At 33.0% G+C, this 22,350-nt stretch overlaps 2 protein-coding genes across 2 annotated transcripts; both read left to right on the plus strand.

Moving 5' to 3' along the window:
- The first annotated feature begins 6,605 nt into the window (after positions 1-6,605).
- On the plus strand, positions 6,606-11,755 carry LOC124543389. Its single transcript, XM_047121603.1, has 3 exons — positions 6,606-6,624; positions 6,692-9,753; positions 11,711-11,755. The coding sequence occupies exons 1-3, from the start codon at positions 6,606-6,608 to the stop codon at positions 11,753-11,755; spliced, it is 3,126 nt and encodes a 1,041-aa protein (XP_046977559.1).
- Positions 11,756-12,295: 540 nt separating this feature from the next.
- LOC124543200 lies at positions 12,296-16,644 on the plus strand. Its single transcript, XM_047121314.1, has 3 exons — positions 12,296-12,389; positions 13,462-13,553; positions 15,645-16,644. The coding sequence occupies exons 1-3, from the start codon at positions 12,372-12,374 to the stop codon at positions 15,883-15,885; spliced, it is 351 nt and encodes a 116-aa protein (XP_046977270.1). The 5' UTR covers positions 12,296-12,371; the 3' UTR covers positions 15,886-16,644.
- The last annotated feature ends 5,706 nt before the right edge of the window (positions 16,645-22,350 follow it).

Here is a 22,350-nt window from a genome sequence, read left to right on the forward strand (position 1 = left end):
AGATGTCGACTTGACATAATTATAATTAATTCCAATTTTTACCACATGCCAAATATCCTCGTCCGATTGTAGTATAATTTTAGTATTATTTTTTTTATAGGTTTGGTTATATCAATGAGTTTATATTAATTTATTAAGTTATGTTGAGTTATAATAATGCAATTGAAATATAAAAAATACTGCCATCTATGTTTTTCGTAACGGACTATTATTTAGGTAATGAAAATAGTTTATTAGATGAAAAAATAGATGGTGCTACTATAAAATTGTTATAAATGTTGTATTATATTATACATATTAATATAAACCGATGATTTTATAATTATATCATGGAGTTTAAAATATTTTATACAACTGCAATAAATAAGGTTCAAAAATATTTTGTTATTTTTGAATTTGAATGAAGGGTGTTAAAACGCATCCATATAAAACATTTTATTTAACTTTATTTTCGATGCAGATACATATATATTGTGTTCTATGATTATAATTATTTTTATAAATCCTTTTATAAAATAGGATGCTTGTCCCAATAATCGTAATTAAATATTTAGGTGTTTTACTTTTTCGTAGGACCGACATAATTTTATTTTTTCATGATTAAGTAAGAGTGATTATCATTCTATCATGATATCATTATCTGTTCTAATTTTATTTTGATATTTCATCTTCGTATTTCAATTTATGGGTAACTTAGACCTTTGTGTGTTAATAGGTGGCGCTGAATGCTGTAATTGTACTAGAGTAGTTCGGAAGCTTATTCAGTCATGCCTTAGATTTTGTTGATGGGTAAGCAAACACACACGTTTTTTCCCCGTTACACGCGACTGGAGATGACTTTTGTATATAAAATAACACGAACACTTAATGTTTACATTTAATCGTTGTAAAGAATTACGTGTGTTGGACAGAATCTCAAGTTCTTGACTATTTTTTAGTATGATTCGTCTTGTATATATTACCGGCATTCTGTATAAAATATCTGAAACGTGTAGTTATTGTACGAAATATTATTTTTAATACTTTGTTTGTGTCATCAGTAGCCCATACTCGTCCACTGCTGGACATAGTCATCTCTAATTGGATGTCACTGTGATCTCTCTTCGGCTACTCGTATCCAGCTCCTGCCAGCCATTTTTCGCAAATCATCACTCCACCTTATCTGAGGAAGTCCTACACTACGTTTGCCGATATGCGGTTTCCACTCTAAAACACGTTTTGCCCGACGGTTATTGGTTCAACGACAAATATGGCCGGCCCACTGCCACTTCAGCTTAGTAATTTGATTGTGTACTTTGTATGATACCAAATACGCAGCGTAATTCGTGTAAATGCCGAGAGCTGGAAGGGTGTCATGCGGGCAGGCATGCAAATTGCGTTTAGTTGGATTGTTTACCATCAATGTCGAAACTTAGAGGCCTTTGGTGCAATGGAATGTACAGCTTTAGCAAACATTTTGCGCACTCTGTTTCTTAAAATGACAGATGATATAGTCAGAGTAGGTATTAACTACTAAAGTCATATTGACAAATACTGGGTTAAATTTATTTATTTTATACACGTTACTGGTGGACTAGCAGGTACTCTATAGAAAGCATTACAGTTAGTATAATCTCTAGGAATTAGATTAAGTATTTCATAGACAATACTATACATGATTTTTAATACATTATCTATGTTTGGTATGTACAGTTTTCGTATTCTAAACGGTACCGGTAACTTGTATACATGAATTTTATAGATTGCAGACATCTGTAATCTGGCTTACAAAGCCACATTTTTAAGGACGATTTAAGACTCACTATTACGTTACTCGTACTTTGTTTTGATACATCAAAACCTAAGGTTTAGCTTGCATTAGCCATTTAAGCCTCCAATTAATTTGTTTTCTGACAAAACACCATCGTAGTTCCGTCATTTTGTGCAAAATATTTACGTAATATTTATATTTCTACAAATATTCATTGTTTATTGCTTTCTATTAACAAAATCCGTTTAGGAACTGTTGACGAAAAAAAGGAAGTTTCAACCAAAATAGCAAGCGACATATTTTTATATAATTTAATATAGGTATAGTATAAGAATATCTTAAAGTATTATTTAGAGAATAGCTTTCTGTATTTTGTAAAAGACCAGATTCACTAGATCATGTATTGTTTTTAAGGTCTTTATTACAAGGCTCCTGGTACGAAGCTTCACATAGTGCTTTACGATTTAATAAATAATTTCAATTATTTTCGCCTTATTAGGTACGTCATTCGCTTTTTATTAAAGATATACTTGTGATTTTATAAATATTGAAAATAGATTGAATACTGGTGTGATGATAATGGAAATCAATATTGTACCTTTCAACGTGATAGAAACGTAAAAAAATAAATATAAATCATAACCAATAACTATTCTCGCCAATCAACCGTGAAACGCGAAAACAGAAACTTAAATGAAATACTAATTGAGTATAGAGTAGTTGAGTAACTTTTTTTACTAAATTATTTTTAGTACTTTTGGAATATACTTAATTCTTACTCAGTTTCATTAATTAAGATAATTCGTTAAAATAGTAGTAGTTTTAAGATATGGCAACTTTTTTTTTCCTATAATATGTTCCAAACCTTCTCCTCAAAGGGAGAGGAGGCCTTTAGCCCAGCCGTGGGGATTTACAGGCTGTTACTACTTACGACTACTTTTTTTCCTATAATCTATTCAATTATCAATGAGTAATGTAATTTTTATTTTCCAATATTTTTTTTATTCAGGGGAGATAATGTGATCAATTGAATTAAAGTGGGACAACAATGTACACAACTGGAAAAACAAATTACCATCTCGATATTTAAGATTTCAAGTCATGTAGATCGGTATCCATTTGTAATGATAAATTCGCACACAGGTGCGATTTACACACGCTTTTTTCTCGTTTCGCACCCTTAAAGCGTAATTTTTTCTGGAATCCATAAAGAATATTATAGTTTACTGACATTTAGAGCAATTGTGTCGCGTGAAATCAATGTCAAAGTTGTCCCAATTTGCCGTACTTCCCGTTACTGGAATAAACTACATCGATGATATAATAGCATCTAGCGGATTTGATGACGATGGAAATGAAATAGCGGCTACTGGAAAAGTTTTATTTTATCTCAGTATTCAGTTCTGTTAATAATAATTGGTTTACATTAATAACTTAAATGAATCTATCAAAATCAAATCTTAAAAACGCTTTTTTTAATTTTTATAAATTACAATTGCGTGAATCCTTTGTTGTATATGATTTTTCTATAATTTGTAATCAGAGACGTATACTTATGACATTGGCTTGTTTTAGCGTTATCAAAATATTTTTTATCCTTAGTTGGTTACCTATTGAAAAATATCTTGAAAAATGGGCCACTACTGTGTGTTTAAAAATAACCGATTTTCACAGCCAATAGGTCCCTATTGACAAAAGAAAACGCGTGTTAAAAGTGTTCCAATATTTTTAGATTGAATCAAACACAACTTGTGATTTGACTGTTTATTTGATAAAGCTAAAAGAGCCGAACTTTATACCTCAAAGTCACAAAAATTTCAGTTTACATAAACATTTTTCGTCTCTCAAGTCATATTTTTCGTTTGGTAACTTCCTTAGCGATATATCGTTTTCCCGGACACTTAACCTTCCAGTTTTTACATCCTTGAATCGATTTTGAATTTGAGTTAACATTTGTGAATAAAAGCCTATAATGTACAGACGCGTGAGAGGCCGGAAAGGCAACACTCGAAATTTCCCTTACGCACACTCTGCCCTATCGAATGAATATTGTGAATTTTCTGTACAGAATATTTTAAAGTGTCATCGAAATTTCATGTAAGGAAACTGATTTTTACGAAGCTGAAATTTAGCTAAATATTTCTCTATAAACTTGAGGTCATAATACAAAAAAGATAAAAGATTCCCAGTATTTTTGTAAATCATTTCTTAATTTTTGGTACTGTTTTGGTACCATTTGATACCTACCACATGTGTATAAGAGCTATTTTGGTAATTACATAATAGTAACTTAAACAACCCAAAAAATATCTTGACGTAGAAATCATGTAAGCGCATTCCTCTCATTTGTTTCCACTAATTTTTAATTGAATCAAATGTAAAAGGCTTTTTGCATTAGCAGACACATTAGGGATTGATAGCGGTTGTATTCAACCAAAATTAGGATATTTCCTATCATGACGAGTAGAATGTCAACAACATTTCATTTGACAACGATTACAATGAATTTTTAATCCTATTAGGCTTCTAAATGGAAGCCCATTAGCATATCGGGGATTATTACGGCGTTTTCGTAGCACTAGTGCAATATGACGGCATATCGACTAGCTCTGCTTGGCACCTCACGGGCGGTAATATTATTTCTGCAAAAAGCATTAACAGTGGAAATAAAGTTTGAATTAATTTTACTTCATCCTAAATTTTCAACCTTCAATAATGAATAGAACGAAAAATCTTTTATGGTAATAAAATTGTTGTTATGTTTAATTCATCGTGTCTGAATTCATTTTTTTTATTGTTTATCTTATTAATGTGTGTTTATGAAAGAAGTTTATTTAACTTCTAATCATTTTTCTTTACTTTAAACTTAATACACATTAAGACCAAGACATGTGGTCCGGAGCATTCTTCTTTTCTAGTGAAAAGAAGGTAAGACCAAACATTTACGCTAAAATATATCTATCAACGAATTCCCATCTTTATCGAATACCAAATGCATTTAGCTTTGAAACTGAACGCTAAATACTCGAGGAATAGGAATTTCGAGTGTAATCAGGATACTTGTTCTGAATAAAAGCTGCTAAATTTCAGCGCTAAGTCGCGCGGTTAAAAGTATCAGCTTTGGTAAGAATACCAGCCAATCTTTAAATATAAATATAAATTTGGTCCTTTAACATTTACTAACAGTTTTTATTTTTTTTGTGGCTTTTATTTGTGCCAAAAATGCACAGACTATTTCGCCAATGTCACGTGCGAAGATTTTATTTAAGTATGACTTTATTAATCACGTTTCATAGAAATGTTGCAAGTGTCACAATCTATTATATAAAAATAAGTCGGGTTTTCCTTCCTGACGCTATAACTCCAGAACGCACGAACCGATTTCGACGGTTTTGCATTCGTTGGAAAGGTCTCAGCCTCCGTGAGGTTTATAGCAAAGAAAAATCATTAAAAATTTCAAAGAAAAGCAGGAAAACAGGGAAAATCATTTTATTATCGCCATCTCTTATACATAGCATGTACTACATCGGCGACAGTTTAGGTGGTGTGTGATTATTCTCACGAAAATAAGTATGTTTCATTTTAAGTAGATGTCGCCGGTGCGTGATAAATTGTTTGACAGCTTTTCATGTGACATTTATTTTGCGAACGTTCTTTCAAACGCTGACTTTAAACTGATATATTGTTCACTGAGGTTAAAGTTATTCGTTTCTTAATTTGAGGTTACAAGTCTATCCATAATCCAAAATGCCGAGAGTACGACGTGCGAACATCGGCCGTCGCACAAGACATGCAAGCCAGCAACAAGTGTATTCACAGAATTTGAGCGAAGAAAGACAAAATATAATAAGGGAAAACGCCCGATTGAGACAACGCGTGAGCACACGAAGATCATTGGCATCATACAATCGCTTGGCATTCCAATATGATCCTACTGCGAACTACAGTGATGATGAAAATTTAGATATTGGACCAATGACGACTGTATGCCGATATTGCAATGCGTTAAAGTTCAAAAGAGAAACGGTTGGATTGTGCTGCGCAAGTGGAAAAGTCAAACTGGATCCATTGCTTACACCACCACAGCCACTGAAACCATTGTTCGATGGAACTGATCCCGATTCTAACCATTTTCTTCAACGCATCCTTGAATACAATAACTGCTTTCGCATGACTTCCTTTGGAGCTAATATCATTCGAGAAGGTGGCTTCATGCCGACTTGCAAGGTAAAAGATACAACAACACACACAACCAATCACTCACACCAAAGCAATCAATTGCAATACATAACAACTACATATACACCACACGCTGCACCATCACACGATCAGAAGAATAATTAATTAATTTTACTTATTGTTGCCATCACAGATACAAGGACAAATATATCATTTGCACGGTTCAATGGCACCAACACCGGGTGAACCTCATCAATTTCTGCAAATATATTTCATTTCGTCGATGGTGGATCAGCTGAATGTGCGGTGCAATATACAGGGAACGCAAAAGTTAAAGAGACGAATTATTGAACAGCTGCAAGCATTTTTTCACGCTAATAACGCTGTGGTTAATATGTTTAAAACAGCATTGGAACGAATGCCATCGGACACGCACAAATTTATCATAAGAGCGGATCGTACCCCAGCAGGTGAACATGTGCGAAGATTCAATGCACCCATCGTTGATGATGTTGCTGCAATTATTGTTGGCGATCCAACTACATCACGAGATATTATCGTTCAGCGAAGAAGCAATATCATGCACCGTGTAAACGAGACACACCGTTTGTACGATGCATTACAATATCCAATAATTTATTGGCAAGGGCAAGACGGATACGACATCACGTTGAAGATGGTCGATCCAATTACAGGTACAATATTCACACACTAATTATTACTATTATTGGTTTAACAATCAATTTAATTTTCTATTTTCAGGCGCATCAACGAACAAAAAACTAAGCGCAATGAATTACTATGCGTATCGTATGATGATTCGTACACATGAGGAGAATGTTATTCTGAAGTGCCGTCGGCTATTCCAGCAATTCGCTGTCGACATGTATGTCAAAGTCGAGACTGAACGTTTAGCATTCATGCGATTCAATCAGGAAAAGCTTCGATCTGAGGATTATATACACTTGCGTGATGCTATTCATTCAGATGGTAATGTTCAGAATATTGGACGCCTGACGATTCTCCCATCATCTTATATCGGAAGCCCACGCCACATGCACGAATACGCTCAAGATGCTATGACGTACGTGCGAAATTATGGAACTCCGGATTTATTTATTACGTTCACATGCAATCCGAAGTGGACGGAAATTCAACGTGAGTTGGACCCGGACCAAAAACCGCTAGATCGTCATGATATAATCGCCAGAGTGTTTCAGCAAAAACTCAAGGTTATGATGGATGTGCTTACGAAGTATCGAGTTTTTGGTGACACACGTTGTTATTTGTACTCGGTGGAATGGCAGAAGCGTGGACTACCGCATGCTCATATCCTAATTTGGCTACTGAACAAATTACATGCAAATGAATTGGATGACATCATATCCGCTGAAATTCCTGATCCAGTCACTGATCCCCATCTGCACGACATTGTGACGACACAGATGGTTCATGGACCGTGCGGTGCAATAAATCCATTATCGCCTTGCATGGCTGACGGAAAATGCATGAAACGATATCCGCGCCTGTTAGTTGCTGAAACAGTCACAGGGAACGATGGATATCCAGTTTATCGTCGACGTGCAAAAGAAGATAACGGTCGAACTATCAAAGTTAAAGTTCAAAATCAAGAGACTGAGATCGGGAATGAATTCATTGTACCATATTGCCCGCTGTTATCACGAATTTTCAAAACACATGTAAACGTTGAGAGTTGTCATTCGGCCAAATCTGTTAAATATTTGTGCAAGTACGTCACAAAAGGCAGCGACATGGCTGTGTTTGGTATTGAGTCGGAAAATGCGGATGACGAAATCAGCACCTTTCAAATGGGCAGATACGTCAGTACTAATGAAGCACTGTGGCGATTATTTTCATTCCAAATTCATGAAAGATATCCCACAGTTGTACATTTAGCAGTGCATTTGGAAAATGGACAAAGAGTTCACTTCACTGAGGCTAATGCGGCACAACGAGCTGAGAGACCACCATCGACAACATTGACTAGCTTCTTTGCAATGTGTGAAGCAGATCCATTCGCAGCGACGCTGATGTACGTTGAAATGCCCAAGTATTACACTTGGAATCAATCAACAAAGACATTTCAACGTCGCAAACAAGGAGACCCAGTTCCAGATTGGCCACAGGTGTTTTCCACGGATGCGCTAGGTCGCATGTATACTGTTCATCCTAGAAATGATGAATGTTTTTATTTGCGACTACTGTTGGTAAATGTACGTGGGCCAAAATCATTTGCACATTTGAAAACTGTGAATGGCCACCATTGCGAAACATATCGAGAAGCATGTCAACTATTGGGTTTGCTGGAGAACGATTCTCATTGGGATTTAACACTTGCTGATTCAGTTGTTTCATCAAATGCGTACCAAATACGAACGCTGTTCGCAATTATCGTCACCACATGTTTCCCTTCACAACCAATGCAGTTATGGAACAAATATAAAGACGATATGTGTGAAGATATCTTAAATCGCTTGCGCATTAGAACGAATAATCTCGACATGCAAGTAACTGATGAAGTCTACAATGAAGGATTGATTCTGATTGAGGATCAATGCTTGACTATTGCAAACAAGCTACTGATTGAAGTAGGAATGGTTGCGCCAAATCGATCGATGCACGATGTATTCAACCAAGAATTAAATCGAGAGCTGCAATACAATGTTGATACATTGCAGGAATTCGTTCGAAATAATGTGCCATTGCTGAATGAACAGCAAAAACAAGTATACGAAACATTAATGCAAGCGGTGGACAGTAATACTGGTAGTATATTCTTCCTGGACGCACCTGGAGGAACAGGGAAAACATTTGTCATTTCATTAATTTTGGCTAATATTCGATCAAGATGTGACATAGCTTTGGCGTTAGCATCATCTGGAATTGCGGCGACTCTTCTTGATGGCGGTCGTACTGCACATTCTGCGCTTAAGTTGCCACTCAATTTAAACACAATTGATACTCCAACATGCAATATTTCCCGATCCAGTGCAATGGGAAAATTGTTGATGCAATGCAAGCTCATTGTTTGGGATGAGTGCACAATGGCACATAAGAAATCACTTGAAGCACTTAACTTTACATTGAAGGATCTTCGGCGAAATAACAACATCTTTGGCGGCTTGATGATATTGTTGGCAGGCGATTTCAGGCAAACGTTACCAGTAATTCCCCGTGGAACGCCTGCAGATGAATTGAATGCTTGCCTGAAGGCATCACCTTTGTGGAATAATGTAAAAACATTATCGCTAACCACTAATATGAGAGTTCAACTTCAAAATGATCAAAGTGCTACACAATTTTCGAAACAATTGTTAGCTATTGGAAATGGAAAAGTTCCTGTTGATGCGACAACTGGATTAATTACTCTTACCAACGACTTTTGCCGATTTGTAGACTCTCCATTAGCTCTTATTGAAAATGTTTTCCCAAACATTAATGACAATTATCAGAATTATAGTTGGTTAAGTCAACGAGCAATTCTCGCCGCAAAGAATAATGATGTACACGCACTGAATTTCACCATTCAATCAAAAATCGATGGCGATTTGGTGACATATAAATCCGTTGATTCCATAACAAATCCCGATGATGTAGTAAATTATCCGACAGAGTTTTTGAACTCCCTGGAGTTACCAGGATTTCCACCACATAACTTGCAACTCAAAGTTGGTTCAGTTATTATGATATTGCGTAATTTGAATCCACCGCGGCTTTGCAACGGTACTCGACTTGCGGTGAAAAGACTTATGCCGAATTTGATTGAGGCAACCATTATTAACGGAAAGTACGCAGGCGAGAATGTATGTATTCCGCGAATACCAATGATTCCAAATGATCTTCCGTTTGACTTCAAACGATTGCAATTTCCAGTTCGCCTTGCGTTCGCAATGACAATTAATAAGTCGCAAGGCCAATCGCTTAGTGTTTGCGGGATAAATTTAGAAAATCATTGTTTTTCACATGGGCAGCTATACGTTGCGTGTTCACGAGTTGGGAAACCATCTGCTTTGTTTTTGTTAACGACAGACCAAAAAACAAAAAATGTGGTCTACCAAAGAGCGCTTCAATGAAACGGATAATTTGCGGACACGTATAACACTTCGATTCAATATTTACTTCGTTTACTTAGAGAAGTTCTACTAAAATAAACTTTAATTTTTATAATCGAAATGAATTCTACTATTTACGAATTATACTATTGAGAAATAAAATATTTTTTTTCCTTTTCAAACAAATAAAAAATTTTCTTCATCTTTTAATCCCCAAACGAAATGTTATAAAAAACTAAGCCATCTGGTGGCGAAACGGAGTTCGCCGGGTTTGCTAGTGTCCATATAAAATCGTCATTAGAAATTCAACATGGTGGTTGGTAGATGTCAAAATCTGTGTTACGTAAATTATGTGTATGCACTATTCTGCAGTCGACTAGTTTTAAACTATTAATGCCATTAAATATTCCGGGGAAACTATGTCCGTTACAATTCAAAATGCTTTTACGCATATATAAGTTATGTATATGCATATGTAAGTTATGATGTCCCCTTGAACATACATACACAGATTGTGTAACATATTTTAATATTCCTTTAATGTAATATTTATTTTAATTAATTAATAATAATAAAGCTTCGACTTATTTTTATTTTTCACAACATCACAGTGTATTTGTTGTGTTCTGTTCATATATAATTTGTCTTTAAAAGCATGCAGTACTACACAAATCAAGGTGAAGTTCAACAGACGCCTAAAATATACTGTTTTTAATTTTAATCATTTTTAACAAGTAAATCGTATTAAAGTTAACGCTTATTTTTATTCAAATAAAACATGTCTTTAAAAGCTATTTTAGAGATTATATTAAACAAAATAAATGATTGTTCTTTTAGAAGGTATTAAATTAATCTGATAAATTGTAGAATAATCGATTGCGTTCTTACTTATATAAATCACGCTTTCGAGTTTTTGTCGGGAATTTGAAAAGCTACAAGTTGATATAATTATTTATTTAGATCAATAAAATTTACAGGATGAAGTTCTTTTCTGCAGGACGAGGCTGTACTTTTTAAATGAGATCACGTGTAAAATGTAGGACTAGCAATATAATTTAATGCTAGGCAGATTCACTTTCCTTATTACATAAAGTGCACGTGTGTTCCTTATAGCATAATCGTTACGTATGACAGACGTACCATATCCTGACAACAATGTGTGAAAATTACACTACATATTTAAAATATTAACATCCAATAATAGTTGTTATTGCTTTTGTGTGAAAGCACATATTAGATTGTTCGAATTAATGCAGTATTCAACTCGGAACATTATATTTTATTATGGATAGCATTGGTTTGCGATGCTCGTAATGAATCTAAATTTATTTCCATTGACTGTCAAATGATAGGTCGCATTGGTAACTTTTATTATACGAATACTAACAAAAGTTCGGTCTTGATGTTTTTTGTAGTGTACTAGATTTAGTATTAATTTAAAACTAACGTAATAGAATAATAAATAATGTTTATATATAGATTATTTTAGTAATTATACTATTCGTGTTAATTATTTTAGTATTCGTGTAAAACTTGTTAGTCCTTAGACGGACTAGCTGGATGAAGTCCATTTAAGTTTTTCATTCTAACTAAAAGGAAATTGTTATAATAGGATTTAAGGAAGAATGACGTTGGAAATGAATTCGATCAGAAGCGAACAATCTTTTCAATTTGTTCCCGAGCTCTGTTTGTTTGTGATTGCGGGCAGATTCAACTGGGAGCTGCATCTGATGCGAATGCAGGTGAAAAGTAACGAGACCAACGCCGAAGGGGGAAAATGGTATTCGATTTTTTTCGCATATTATTGAAGTGGACGGCAAAATCTTGTTTTCGCTTTTTCAAATTTTTTTTAAGAGTTATTTAATGGTTTTTAAATTCTATGGCAATAATTTAGAACCTCTAATCACTTTTCTGGTTTCAATGCTACATTAAATATTTAACCATAATGTTTTTAAACAAATATAAAAATTATAAACGATAATGCATAGGATACAGTTGCATAATTAAGGAACACCTTCGTTTGAAAACAATAAAAAAAGTGGTTTTGAATCAACAAAATTCACAGTAACGTTTATTACTCTGAAAGTATAAATTACACTGCAGAATTGCACAGTATTGAGAGCCGTATCACAAACTTGGAATACCGTATTGTTCGCTTATTACTTTCAGTGCAAACTCTCAAAACTCCACGTGAATACTAAGCATAGGAAATAAAATTGAACACCCCTGGCCGAATGCCAAATCAAATATACCTATAAAAGGCATTAATGGTCCAATATATCATCAGTGATAACTTGAGGATTGGTGTAGTAATAGCTAAATAATTTGATTGAATTTTAAAGTTCATTTTTGCTCAAAACTAATTTAAAATGAGTGCACGATCACTGGTTAGTTCCTTTGAATTTTATGTTCATAAACTAGTTAAAGGTGGATGCGAATTTCACTTCAGCGGTTTGTTCATTTGCGAAAGTGTACCGTAATGTTATTTTAATAAACCTAGCCTTTGTAGTACAGTGAATTGTAAATAAGCATTTTACCTCTGCACATGCAAAAGTAAATTCGTTCCGTGGTGTAAAAATCTTTCGTAAATATTTACATATTATATTTGTAATTTGAATGTTATTGATCAACCGATATCTTGGTCGTGTCGGAATACTGATCAATTGGATTGGATTGAATCTGTGATTGAGAATATATTTCTGCACTATAATAATATAATTTGCACGTGGCTAGTCATTGTGACCAAAATTCAGTCAACAACAACAATAACAGCCTGTAAATTCCCCACTGCTGGGCTAATGCCTCTTCTCCCTTTGAGGAGAAGTTTTGGAACATATTCCACTAAGCAGTTCCAATGCGGTTTGGTGGAATATGCATGTGACTGAATTTCGTTGAAATTAGACACGTGCAGGTTTCCTCACGGTGTTTTCCTTCACCGCCGAGCACAAGAATTATAACACTAATTAAGCACCACTGCTCTATCGACGGTTAAGATGCACGCGTTCTAACCACGGGCATATATTTACTCGGAAATTCGGTCGCTTATTGTTATTTAAGGCACGTTTCTTTGTAAATTAAAAATTAGGGACAATATTTTGAAATTTGACCGCGAGAGTGACATCGTGGAAGGACCCAACGGGCAAGAAAAGCCGAAGTAGATCACTAACTAGATGGGAAGTTGATCTCAAACGGACAGCCGGCGCAAACGGCTTGGTTGGCTAAGCCAGTCCAGTTTGGGCCATGGAACATGTTTTCTTTTCGTAAAAGCTAGATTCAAAATTAAAAAACTTAACTTTTAAGTACTTACAACAATTAGAACTACTAATCAAGTACATACATTATACATTTTCTTATATAGATAAAGACAAAATGCATTTAAACTTGTAATATTTTATATGAAAAAGCAAGAAATATATGGCTTATATTATTATTATTTTGAAATGTCATATTTTTTTACAGGTATTATTAGGATCACTTCTCCTGGCTCAGATGTGTATTATGAGATGCGAAGACAGCGTCCCGAAGTCAACTGAGTCGCCTGCCAGTCCGCAGTGAGTAGCAATCTTTACCCTATTGTTTGACTCTGAAAGGGAATAAATGTCGTGTTTGCGAACCCTTTCCTTTTGTTCATACAGACGGGTGTTTATTAGTAGATTATTGTGTAGGTTTCCTCTGAAATTAAGACAAGTGGGATGATTATTGAACTTTTACATACATATTTTTTTCAAAAAAGGTTATTGATATAAACGGAAGGATATAAAAAATACTGTATTAAAAAAAGGTACTATATAGGTTAATAAAAAATAAAAAATGAAATATATCAAAATTATAATCATTTCGTACAAAAAAATTCTTTAACAAAAAAAAACTTATGAAAATACTTTTTGCATGAAGTTATACGATCATTGAATATTTATATAATATTTTGTTTGAAGGTTTGATTTATTCTTCCATCTTATATTCTTAAATTCGTAAATGTTCAATATTATGATGCATGCAATTCAATATCAAAATAGCTGTAGCAGCAATACGGTTCTGAGGACAGGTCAGGATGCACTAGTATTTGTCCAATCGTCAGGCAAATAGCCTTCATGCCTCGCTTTTCTCCGAAGTCGAATACTTTCGTCTTAGAATATTTCTATTCGATCACTTTTCAGTCAATAAATCTCAATAAAAGCACTTCATATGTATATTTGTCATATTTTGTAGATCATTTGTTATACGACGTAATATTTATCGTTACATAGCATAAAACAAAGTAGCATACCGCTGCCTGTCACTATGTACGCTTAGATCTATAAAATTTCGCAATGGATTTTGATGCGGTTTTTTTGATAGATAAGCGTGATACGAGAGGAAGGTTTTTGTATATAAATGTTCACCACATTGTAGTAAAGAAACACTGATATTTTTAGAAGTTTCTGTTTTGTGTGATGTCGTAAATAAACAAATTCTGTAGTATAATTTGTATCAGTACTGCACCCGTGCAAAGCCGGGGCGGGTCGGGGCGGTATATATATATATATATATACCGCCCCGGTATATATATATATATATATATATATATCTATATAAATGAGACTTAGTATCACAATCGTTAAATTAAAAATATTTTCGATAAATTTTAATGAATAAAAAATTATGTTGCCAGTTTTTTTTTGTTACTGTAAAAAAATCGCCAACCAGGAAACATTATGAGAATAATTGTGAATTATTTATTGCAAATTATTGCCATGATTAATAAATTGAGACGTTTTACATCATCTATTCCTTAGTGACGGAATTACATCGTAAGTTCAGTCTATAAACGTAAACCCTATTTGTCTGTGTTACACAATGGTGTTACTTGTAATTGCTTTGGGACAGAATGATCCTAACAGGATAGATTCCAGTAGTGCTATTCTATTCATATTTGAATCGTGAAATTCTGAAAACCGATTAAAGATCATACCTTATTTAATGTACATCTTCCAAATATTAAAATTAGTAGTCAATATGATATTTATCAATAAGTTATTGCGGTAAATTTCGAGTTTTAGTTATATGACAGTTGTGAAGAAAATACTGAGCTTATAAATTAATACTAGTGGGTTATTCGCGAAACTTTGCATTTTTTCAAAATATTTTAGGTATTTCAAAGCCTATGAAAGGTTTGCTTCATCAGGGTTGGATTTCATTTTTCATTTCATTGTAAGCTGCTGGAACTCATGTCAACATTAGTTCTCTGTAACCTGCTCGTAACTTTTTTATACACTCTAAAATTAATTATTTATTCAATTATAAAATTTTAATAAATAACAATCAAGAATCCTATTTTTGGTGCTTGTCAAAATGTTGCCATAACCGATTTTTTTATTTGCAGCTATCGTTTCATAACCACTGGGATAAAAATCGGCTTACACTATTTTTAAACTAATCTTTATTATTAAATATTGAAATTGCAAGCAATTTAATATTGAGATTGCAAGAAGCAATGTTTATCAGTGGGATTAACTTCGCAAGTCATTTATATTATAATGAACGCAGTATTTAATAAATTGATGCAAAACGTGCTTTTTTTTAATAATTTATAATTCTAAAATCACATTTATGGTTTAAATTGCGTCTTCTACATTATTTTGATTTTTATGAAAATATTTCAGAGAGAGATCGTCACACCATCACTACGAATCGCCTGTTTTTCAAGGATTTTGGAAGAAGAAGTTTATTTGGAGACCACGTTGGGTTAAAACGTGGCAAGAGAAAAAAGTTTACGTTGCCGTTTGGAAAAGGATGTGGGGACCTGCTGAGGTCAAGGAATGGGTGCCAGTACCCAAACCACCCCCGGGTTGGGTTAAAAATGTTCCAGGATCACACTTTGTTAAAGTTGGTCTACCCCATTAACCTCTACATAATACCTCGTATGATTAATTACTATAAATATAATTTATTGTATATTTAAGCTATAACAATAAGCTTGTGTTATCATGGATATTTTTTGGACTATTACGTTCGTTTTAGAATTGTTTTTTAAATGATGATTATTGTCCGTGTATGTAAATAGTAAGTTTATTTGTAATATAAAGTGTAGGTAATTTTTCTCAGCAAATTCATAATGTGTATTTGAACTTTTTTTCTTAATACAAAGATACAAATGGAATCCATCCGAACAAGCGATTTGCTTTGGGTTCGAAATATTCATTTAAATTAATTTCCATCACTCAACTTCGTGAATTTGTTTCCTATTTCTGTAATAGTTTTAACGAACTATTTTAAATCAACAAATTAAAGTATATGCAACAGTTGCAGTCAAGGGCTCTGTGAATTTTTCTCAGCTTAATGGTATCAAATATGTAAATGAATTTCCTTAATTGTCGATTTGTCGAAACTAGAGCTTAAATCAAGTCTGTATAGCTCTTGGATATAGACGAATTGATTATCTGAATAGGAAACTTCAGAGTAATTAGTGACACGCACGCTTAACACACTATGTTACTACCCATTAGTCGAATCTAGACCTATCTATCCTAGTTTAAATGGATATCTCTTAGTTTGTATCTATGGTCGATTCCAATAGCAGGAGCAGTTAGGACAAATAAACAAAATAATATTCATATTTGATATTTATTTTTGAATTATAGTTTTACTTTAATATATATAAAATTAAACAGGATATAATCATTTAAGTATGTATATAATTAGAGAATAATGGTCTAACCACATTTTATTATATTTTTCTGGAAAAATTCGTCATGCGTTTACCACATGGAAATGAGGGTTGTTTGGGACTCACCGGCAATGACACCGAGTGTGCCACGGCACACCGGACTACCCACTAAAGAATCGGAAGAGTTTGAGCCTTGCCTTTGCGGGCTACCAACTCTTATGGGGATTGGATTCTTCTTGTATGGTCTAGGATATGCAGGCTCCGGCATCTTATTTATTCTCTTTATATTTTTTTGTGAGAGTGTCTGTGAGGAAAGTAGCGTCCTTGCCTCATGGAATATATACTACATCTAAGATTTGTTTAAGTGGCCCTTCCTTCCATTGGAACAGTACATATTTATAAATAATGTACAGTTAATGAATACAGTAATGATGGGTGATTGAATGAATTTTTTTAAAGTTTAATTTGCTTACATATAATTTGATTATTTCAGTTATTTTTTGTATTGTGGCTTATATTATTGTCTCTTAGTTTCATTTCACACTTGACGTATATATTTTTAACGGTGCTGTTCCGAAAAGTCTCTAGATTGCGAAAAGGCTAATTTAAATATTACGCTTCGTCAAACTTATAAATACTAACTAACTTATAAAAATGTTAGTTATTATTAATGTTTGTATTATCTCATATTTCTAACTGCTAATCCTATTAGTCAATTTAAAAATATTATATACCGTACGCGAATTGATTTTAAATTTTGTGATGGAGAGACGTCAACCGCATAGCGAATGAAACCATTGTCATTGTTCTGTTTGTATGCAACGTGAATGTAAATTGATTTGTAATACGAAATTAATGTCACAAATTACTTGAGCTTCATTAAAACTATTATGTACTGCAATTAGCATATTCATTTTGTATTATATCCTTTGGCCAAATTATAATGCTTTTGTTAAAATATTAAACTTTATTCTAGATGAGTTGAATGGGTTACCATGTGAACTCGGTATGGCGGATTAAAACTATTGCAATCATGTGATTGATTTGTGTCTATAACTCATCACGTGACCGGAGATCCACCATAATGGATAAAAGCAGTGTTGCATTGTTGAAAGGGAAAGTCTTTTCCTAAGGCGGGAGGCGTTTATGCAGCGAAATTTACAGGATCTTGCTTTTATTTTTTATTGCTACAAAACATACTCATTATGTTCGTAGTTCAAAATACTAATAATATAGATATATCGATAGTACGAAGACCTATCTACACCATAATGCGCACTTTAATTTTCAAAGTAAGCAATTCAGTATAAAGATTGATACCCTTTAGAGGCTTTTGAGATTCAATTAGAAAGAAAGAAAAGAAAATGCTTCCCCAGCATTACATTATAAAAGTGAAAAAATTTGACAACGACAAAAAATAACCTAAAAAAGGTACAAAGTAAAGTGTGCAAAAGTATTCTAATTAATTTAAAATTAATTTTCTCGAAAAGTTCTATATTGTCACGATGATATCCTTTTTAATGGTATTCGTTACTAGTGAATGAACGACGATAATATTTTTAAACATTACAATGTAACATCGTACCGATAACAGACTTGTCAGGAAGGCATTCTCTCAGCGGCCGGACATTGAACGAAATTCTAAAAAAACCTCTATTCAAATTGCACAGTCAGTGTCAACAGACAAAAGAGTAATTCATCAAACTACTGTTCGCAATCCAAGTAGCTTTAATACAATGGGAATAAAAATATATTTTAAAGTACAATAGCAATAGTCCATTTTATTAAAACGTCAAATTAAGCCTACATCTTGTGCTAGGATTGGTAACATTAGCTCAATTACCCAGGATAGAACATGACATATAGACGCCCCGGAAACCATTGTGCTATTGACGCTTATTCAATTATTAAGTCAATTGAATGACAGCGTTTTTAAATATATTTTTAATAACAAAAAAATATCCGTTTTTTAAATACATATAATTTGTACTAATTAATATAATCGGAATAAATCTGAAAAGACTGTAGTGTTTTTTTATCGCTAATTTTCAGACGATCAGTCGGTTTTTTTTAAATAATATTGCATCCTAATTTCGACGTATGGAAATGCAAGGAACAACTAGTTGACAAAGGGAAATAAGTAATATAATGGGCAAAGTATATTTGTGACATTTTAGTTATTGATAAACATCATTATTATTATTATTTATAATTATTTTCGTTTACCACGTGCTGAGATTTCGTAATCGTGTTGTTTCGGAGTTGTTTGTTCTAATAGAGCTTTACAGATGATCGATATCACAGCAGAGACGATAAACTGTAGGATTGTAGAGCGCGAATTGATTAACGGTTGAACACTGATTGTGAGTTGATGTTCGAATTTCAAAATGAATACTTTGAGGGGGTATGGATGCAGGGAGTGGATAGTAGAAGATGTTCATAGATAATGCCGTTAGAACCACAAAATAGTTTTTTTTTTTAGGATTAGTTAGATAGTTTTAATTAGGATTTTGTCGCAAGTGAGATTAAGCTAAGCGAAGATACCAGAATTGCAGTCATCAAAATATTTTTTTTATTTTTTATTTTACATTAAAAAAGTATATATTCACGAAACGTAAATTATAAATTATCTTTCGGTAAGTTAGTGTGCTCGTGTAAAATATTACGAACTACACAGGTAGAATGAATCATAATTATTTTACTACATTTAATTAAATGTTCATAGATTTCTTTACCTGTTTCAATGAAAGTTAAGTTTCATAAATAAAAATTTAAGTAAAAATCCTACTTCATAAAGCCGCTGCTGAGAAAGCTAGAACCTTAATTTAGGACTTCACTTTAGTGCGGTTCCGTAGACATGAATTGGGGAGAATGTCATTCGAAGCATTACTTATAAATCCCCGTTATGAAATGAACAGGAAAACCTGCATATGTATGATCAATTCTGTCACATGAATATCTCCTAATCCGTAGTAGAGCAGCGGTGTGGTATAAGCTCCAAGCCTCCTCATTCACAAGAGATATCGTGTCAGCTAGTGTACCTCAATAATACGAGCAACCTTTCCGCAAGTGTCAACAACTGTACAGCTGGGTAAATAGTGCGGATACGCAGACTATACAAACATAAACACATTTTTTGAGAATTGAGACAGTAAAAACATCCTCTATTGTCTACGACCTTATATAGTTTGTTAAAAAATTGTGATATCGATCACAATTACAGAAAGTTAAAATGGTTTTTTCAATTTTTCTGTTGTTATATCTGTCATGATTTTTTTAATTATACTTATATAATTTTAATTGAAATAGTAATATTTAATTCGGCCTTGATTTTTAAATACGCTTTTAATTGAAATAACATTTATAAGTATAATTATTGATTCGGTTATCGACACCACATTGTGGGACTCCCGTCACTTAATCTCGTGGCGTGGTGCGGCGAGCTGGTACTGCCTGGCACGAGAAAAACAAAAGGCGGTGGATTTTGAACGGGCAGGGAGAAGAAAGCATTCGTGGCTGGGCGGTAAAAGGATATAATTATATACAATAAGCGGATAAATAATATACATATGTATCGATTGGTAAATTATTATAGTGACATAAATTAATGTTGTGTTAGTAGTTTTATTACATATCTGTGTTTTCACAGACATTTTAGTTGGTGTATATTTTAATTTTATTCTTTAGTGGTATTTTTTTTAATCAACCATTATCATAATTTAAATTTAAAGGAGATATATTTTAAATATGGTAAAAAAAAAACGAAACGCTGAGCTAAAACTAATTAAAAAAAGATTTACTCCGAAATGTAGTTTCCCATATAAATGTGGAGGTTACAATGTGTCAATCATTTTGTATTTTTCGCGACAATTCGTAATAAAACAGGTTGTATACAAAAAATATATTTATATAACACATCACATGAATCTTAGTGAATTATTTCGTTGACAAATGACCTTTGGGTTATGATTAATTGTCTACACAGAAGGAAAACCTCGTGAACTAACTTATTTTGGCTGAACTTACTCTTGTACTTCACCGATGAATATTACAAAGAACTGAGGGCCGATTCAGAATCCTCCTTTGTTGAGATGTATTTTTCCAGCATGACACTTAGATACTTCAACAATATTACATGATACTTAAGCTGAGTATTTTAAATCTCATGTTGAAATTTATATTAATGAACAAAGATCTCTTTTTTGGAATGTTCCACTGAAAGAAAAAAATAAACTTGAATACATTTGTAACAGAAGATGCAGCGCATTTCGAAGGAGGTTTTAGTATATAATATTTTTGTAAATACACAACCGGCACAGTTTCATACCAATAAGATTAGCCAATTTGAAATCAATCGTCTACTATAAAAGCGTTAAGATCATATCTTTTTACGTTTATTTCTATTATTTTTAAGGAATCATTTTTAATTATTACGCAATGTGTAAATAATAAACTATTATAAACTTAAATTCTAAGTTCTGAATAATTATAATATACTGTGTCATACAAGCGATAACTAAAAGTATTGCTAAAACTTCAAATTATTAAAATTTAAATTAATTAAAATTAAAATTTTGCTCAAATCTCTAAAATATATGGTATGTTGATCCCAGATTTATCCCTTATGGGATATATGTATTGTATATCCATAAATATGGCACTTTGATGATGGACAGTTTTAATCTGAACTTAATAAATATAAATTTATCGATGTATGTTATAAATGGTTTATGAAATTTATAGATCACAGAAGTGCATGGGAAAAATTAAATAATCCAAATCGGTTAAAATGTTTTCGAATAATCGGCGAACAAGCAAAAGCAAAATACAAATATTATTTTATTAAATTAATGGTTGTTCTCAGCGAATTTTATCAAGCCGTGTTATAGTAAGTACTATGTTAGCGTAAGCATGGTCTATTGATATTATTGTTTTATTTGTAATCAACAACGTAATAGAAGTTTATTGTGTAATTTAAATTAAATTGTAAGGCCAAACAGGATTAAAATAATATTGTTTCATAGAGAAATAGAACAATAATATTACTTTACAATCACTATCACTACATATTATAAAACAAAGTCCCCCGGCCGCGCTTGATTGTCTGTAAGTTCGCTGTAATCTCCTAAACTACTGAAGGGATTTTCATGCAGTTTTCACCGATGTACAAAGGTTTGATAGAGGGTTTATTAAGGTTTTAGTGTAAGTAAGTTGAAATAGAATGATAAAGTATGTCGAAAAGAATCCAGCCGCCTGGGATTTTTCATTTCAATGATAATAAACATATCTATATATATTTAATAAAACAACCACAATATATGAAAAAAAATATATATATAAAAAAGTCTTATTATCCCCCGCGCGAAGCCGGGTCGGGCCACTAGTAACTTTATAAAAAACGCATGAGTATTTCTATATAAAAAGCCGTTATAAAATATTACCGAGAAATCAATAATTTCATTTATCATCATATTTTGAATCTATTTTAATTGGACCGTCGGTGCGTATATATTTTAATTGGTTTAAAGTTTTTCGTTCGTTACGTTAAATACAATGTCGAAGTTCATACTTCACACTTGCTATTAGCAAACACACAAACACTGTCACTGATTGGCAGATTTGTCACTCAGACCCATCATACGATGCGACCGTTAATGCTCAAAATGTGTAAATCAAGCTCAAACCTCGGAACTATACCCAAT

Source organism: Vanessa cardui, chromosome Z (assembly GCF_905220365.1).
Source record: "Vanessa cardui chromosome Z, ilVanCard2.1, whole genome shotgun sequence".
NCBI lineage: Eukaryota > Metazoa > Arthropoda > Insecta > Lepidoptera > Nymphalidae > Vanessa > Vanessa cardui.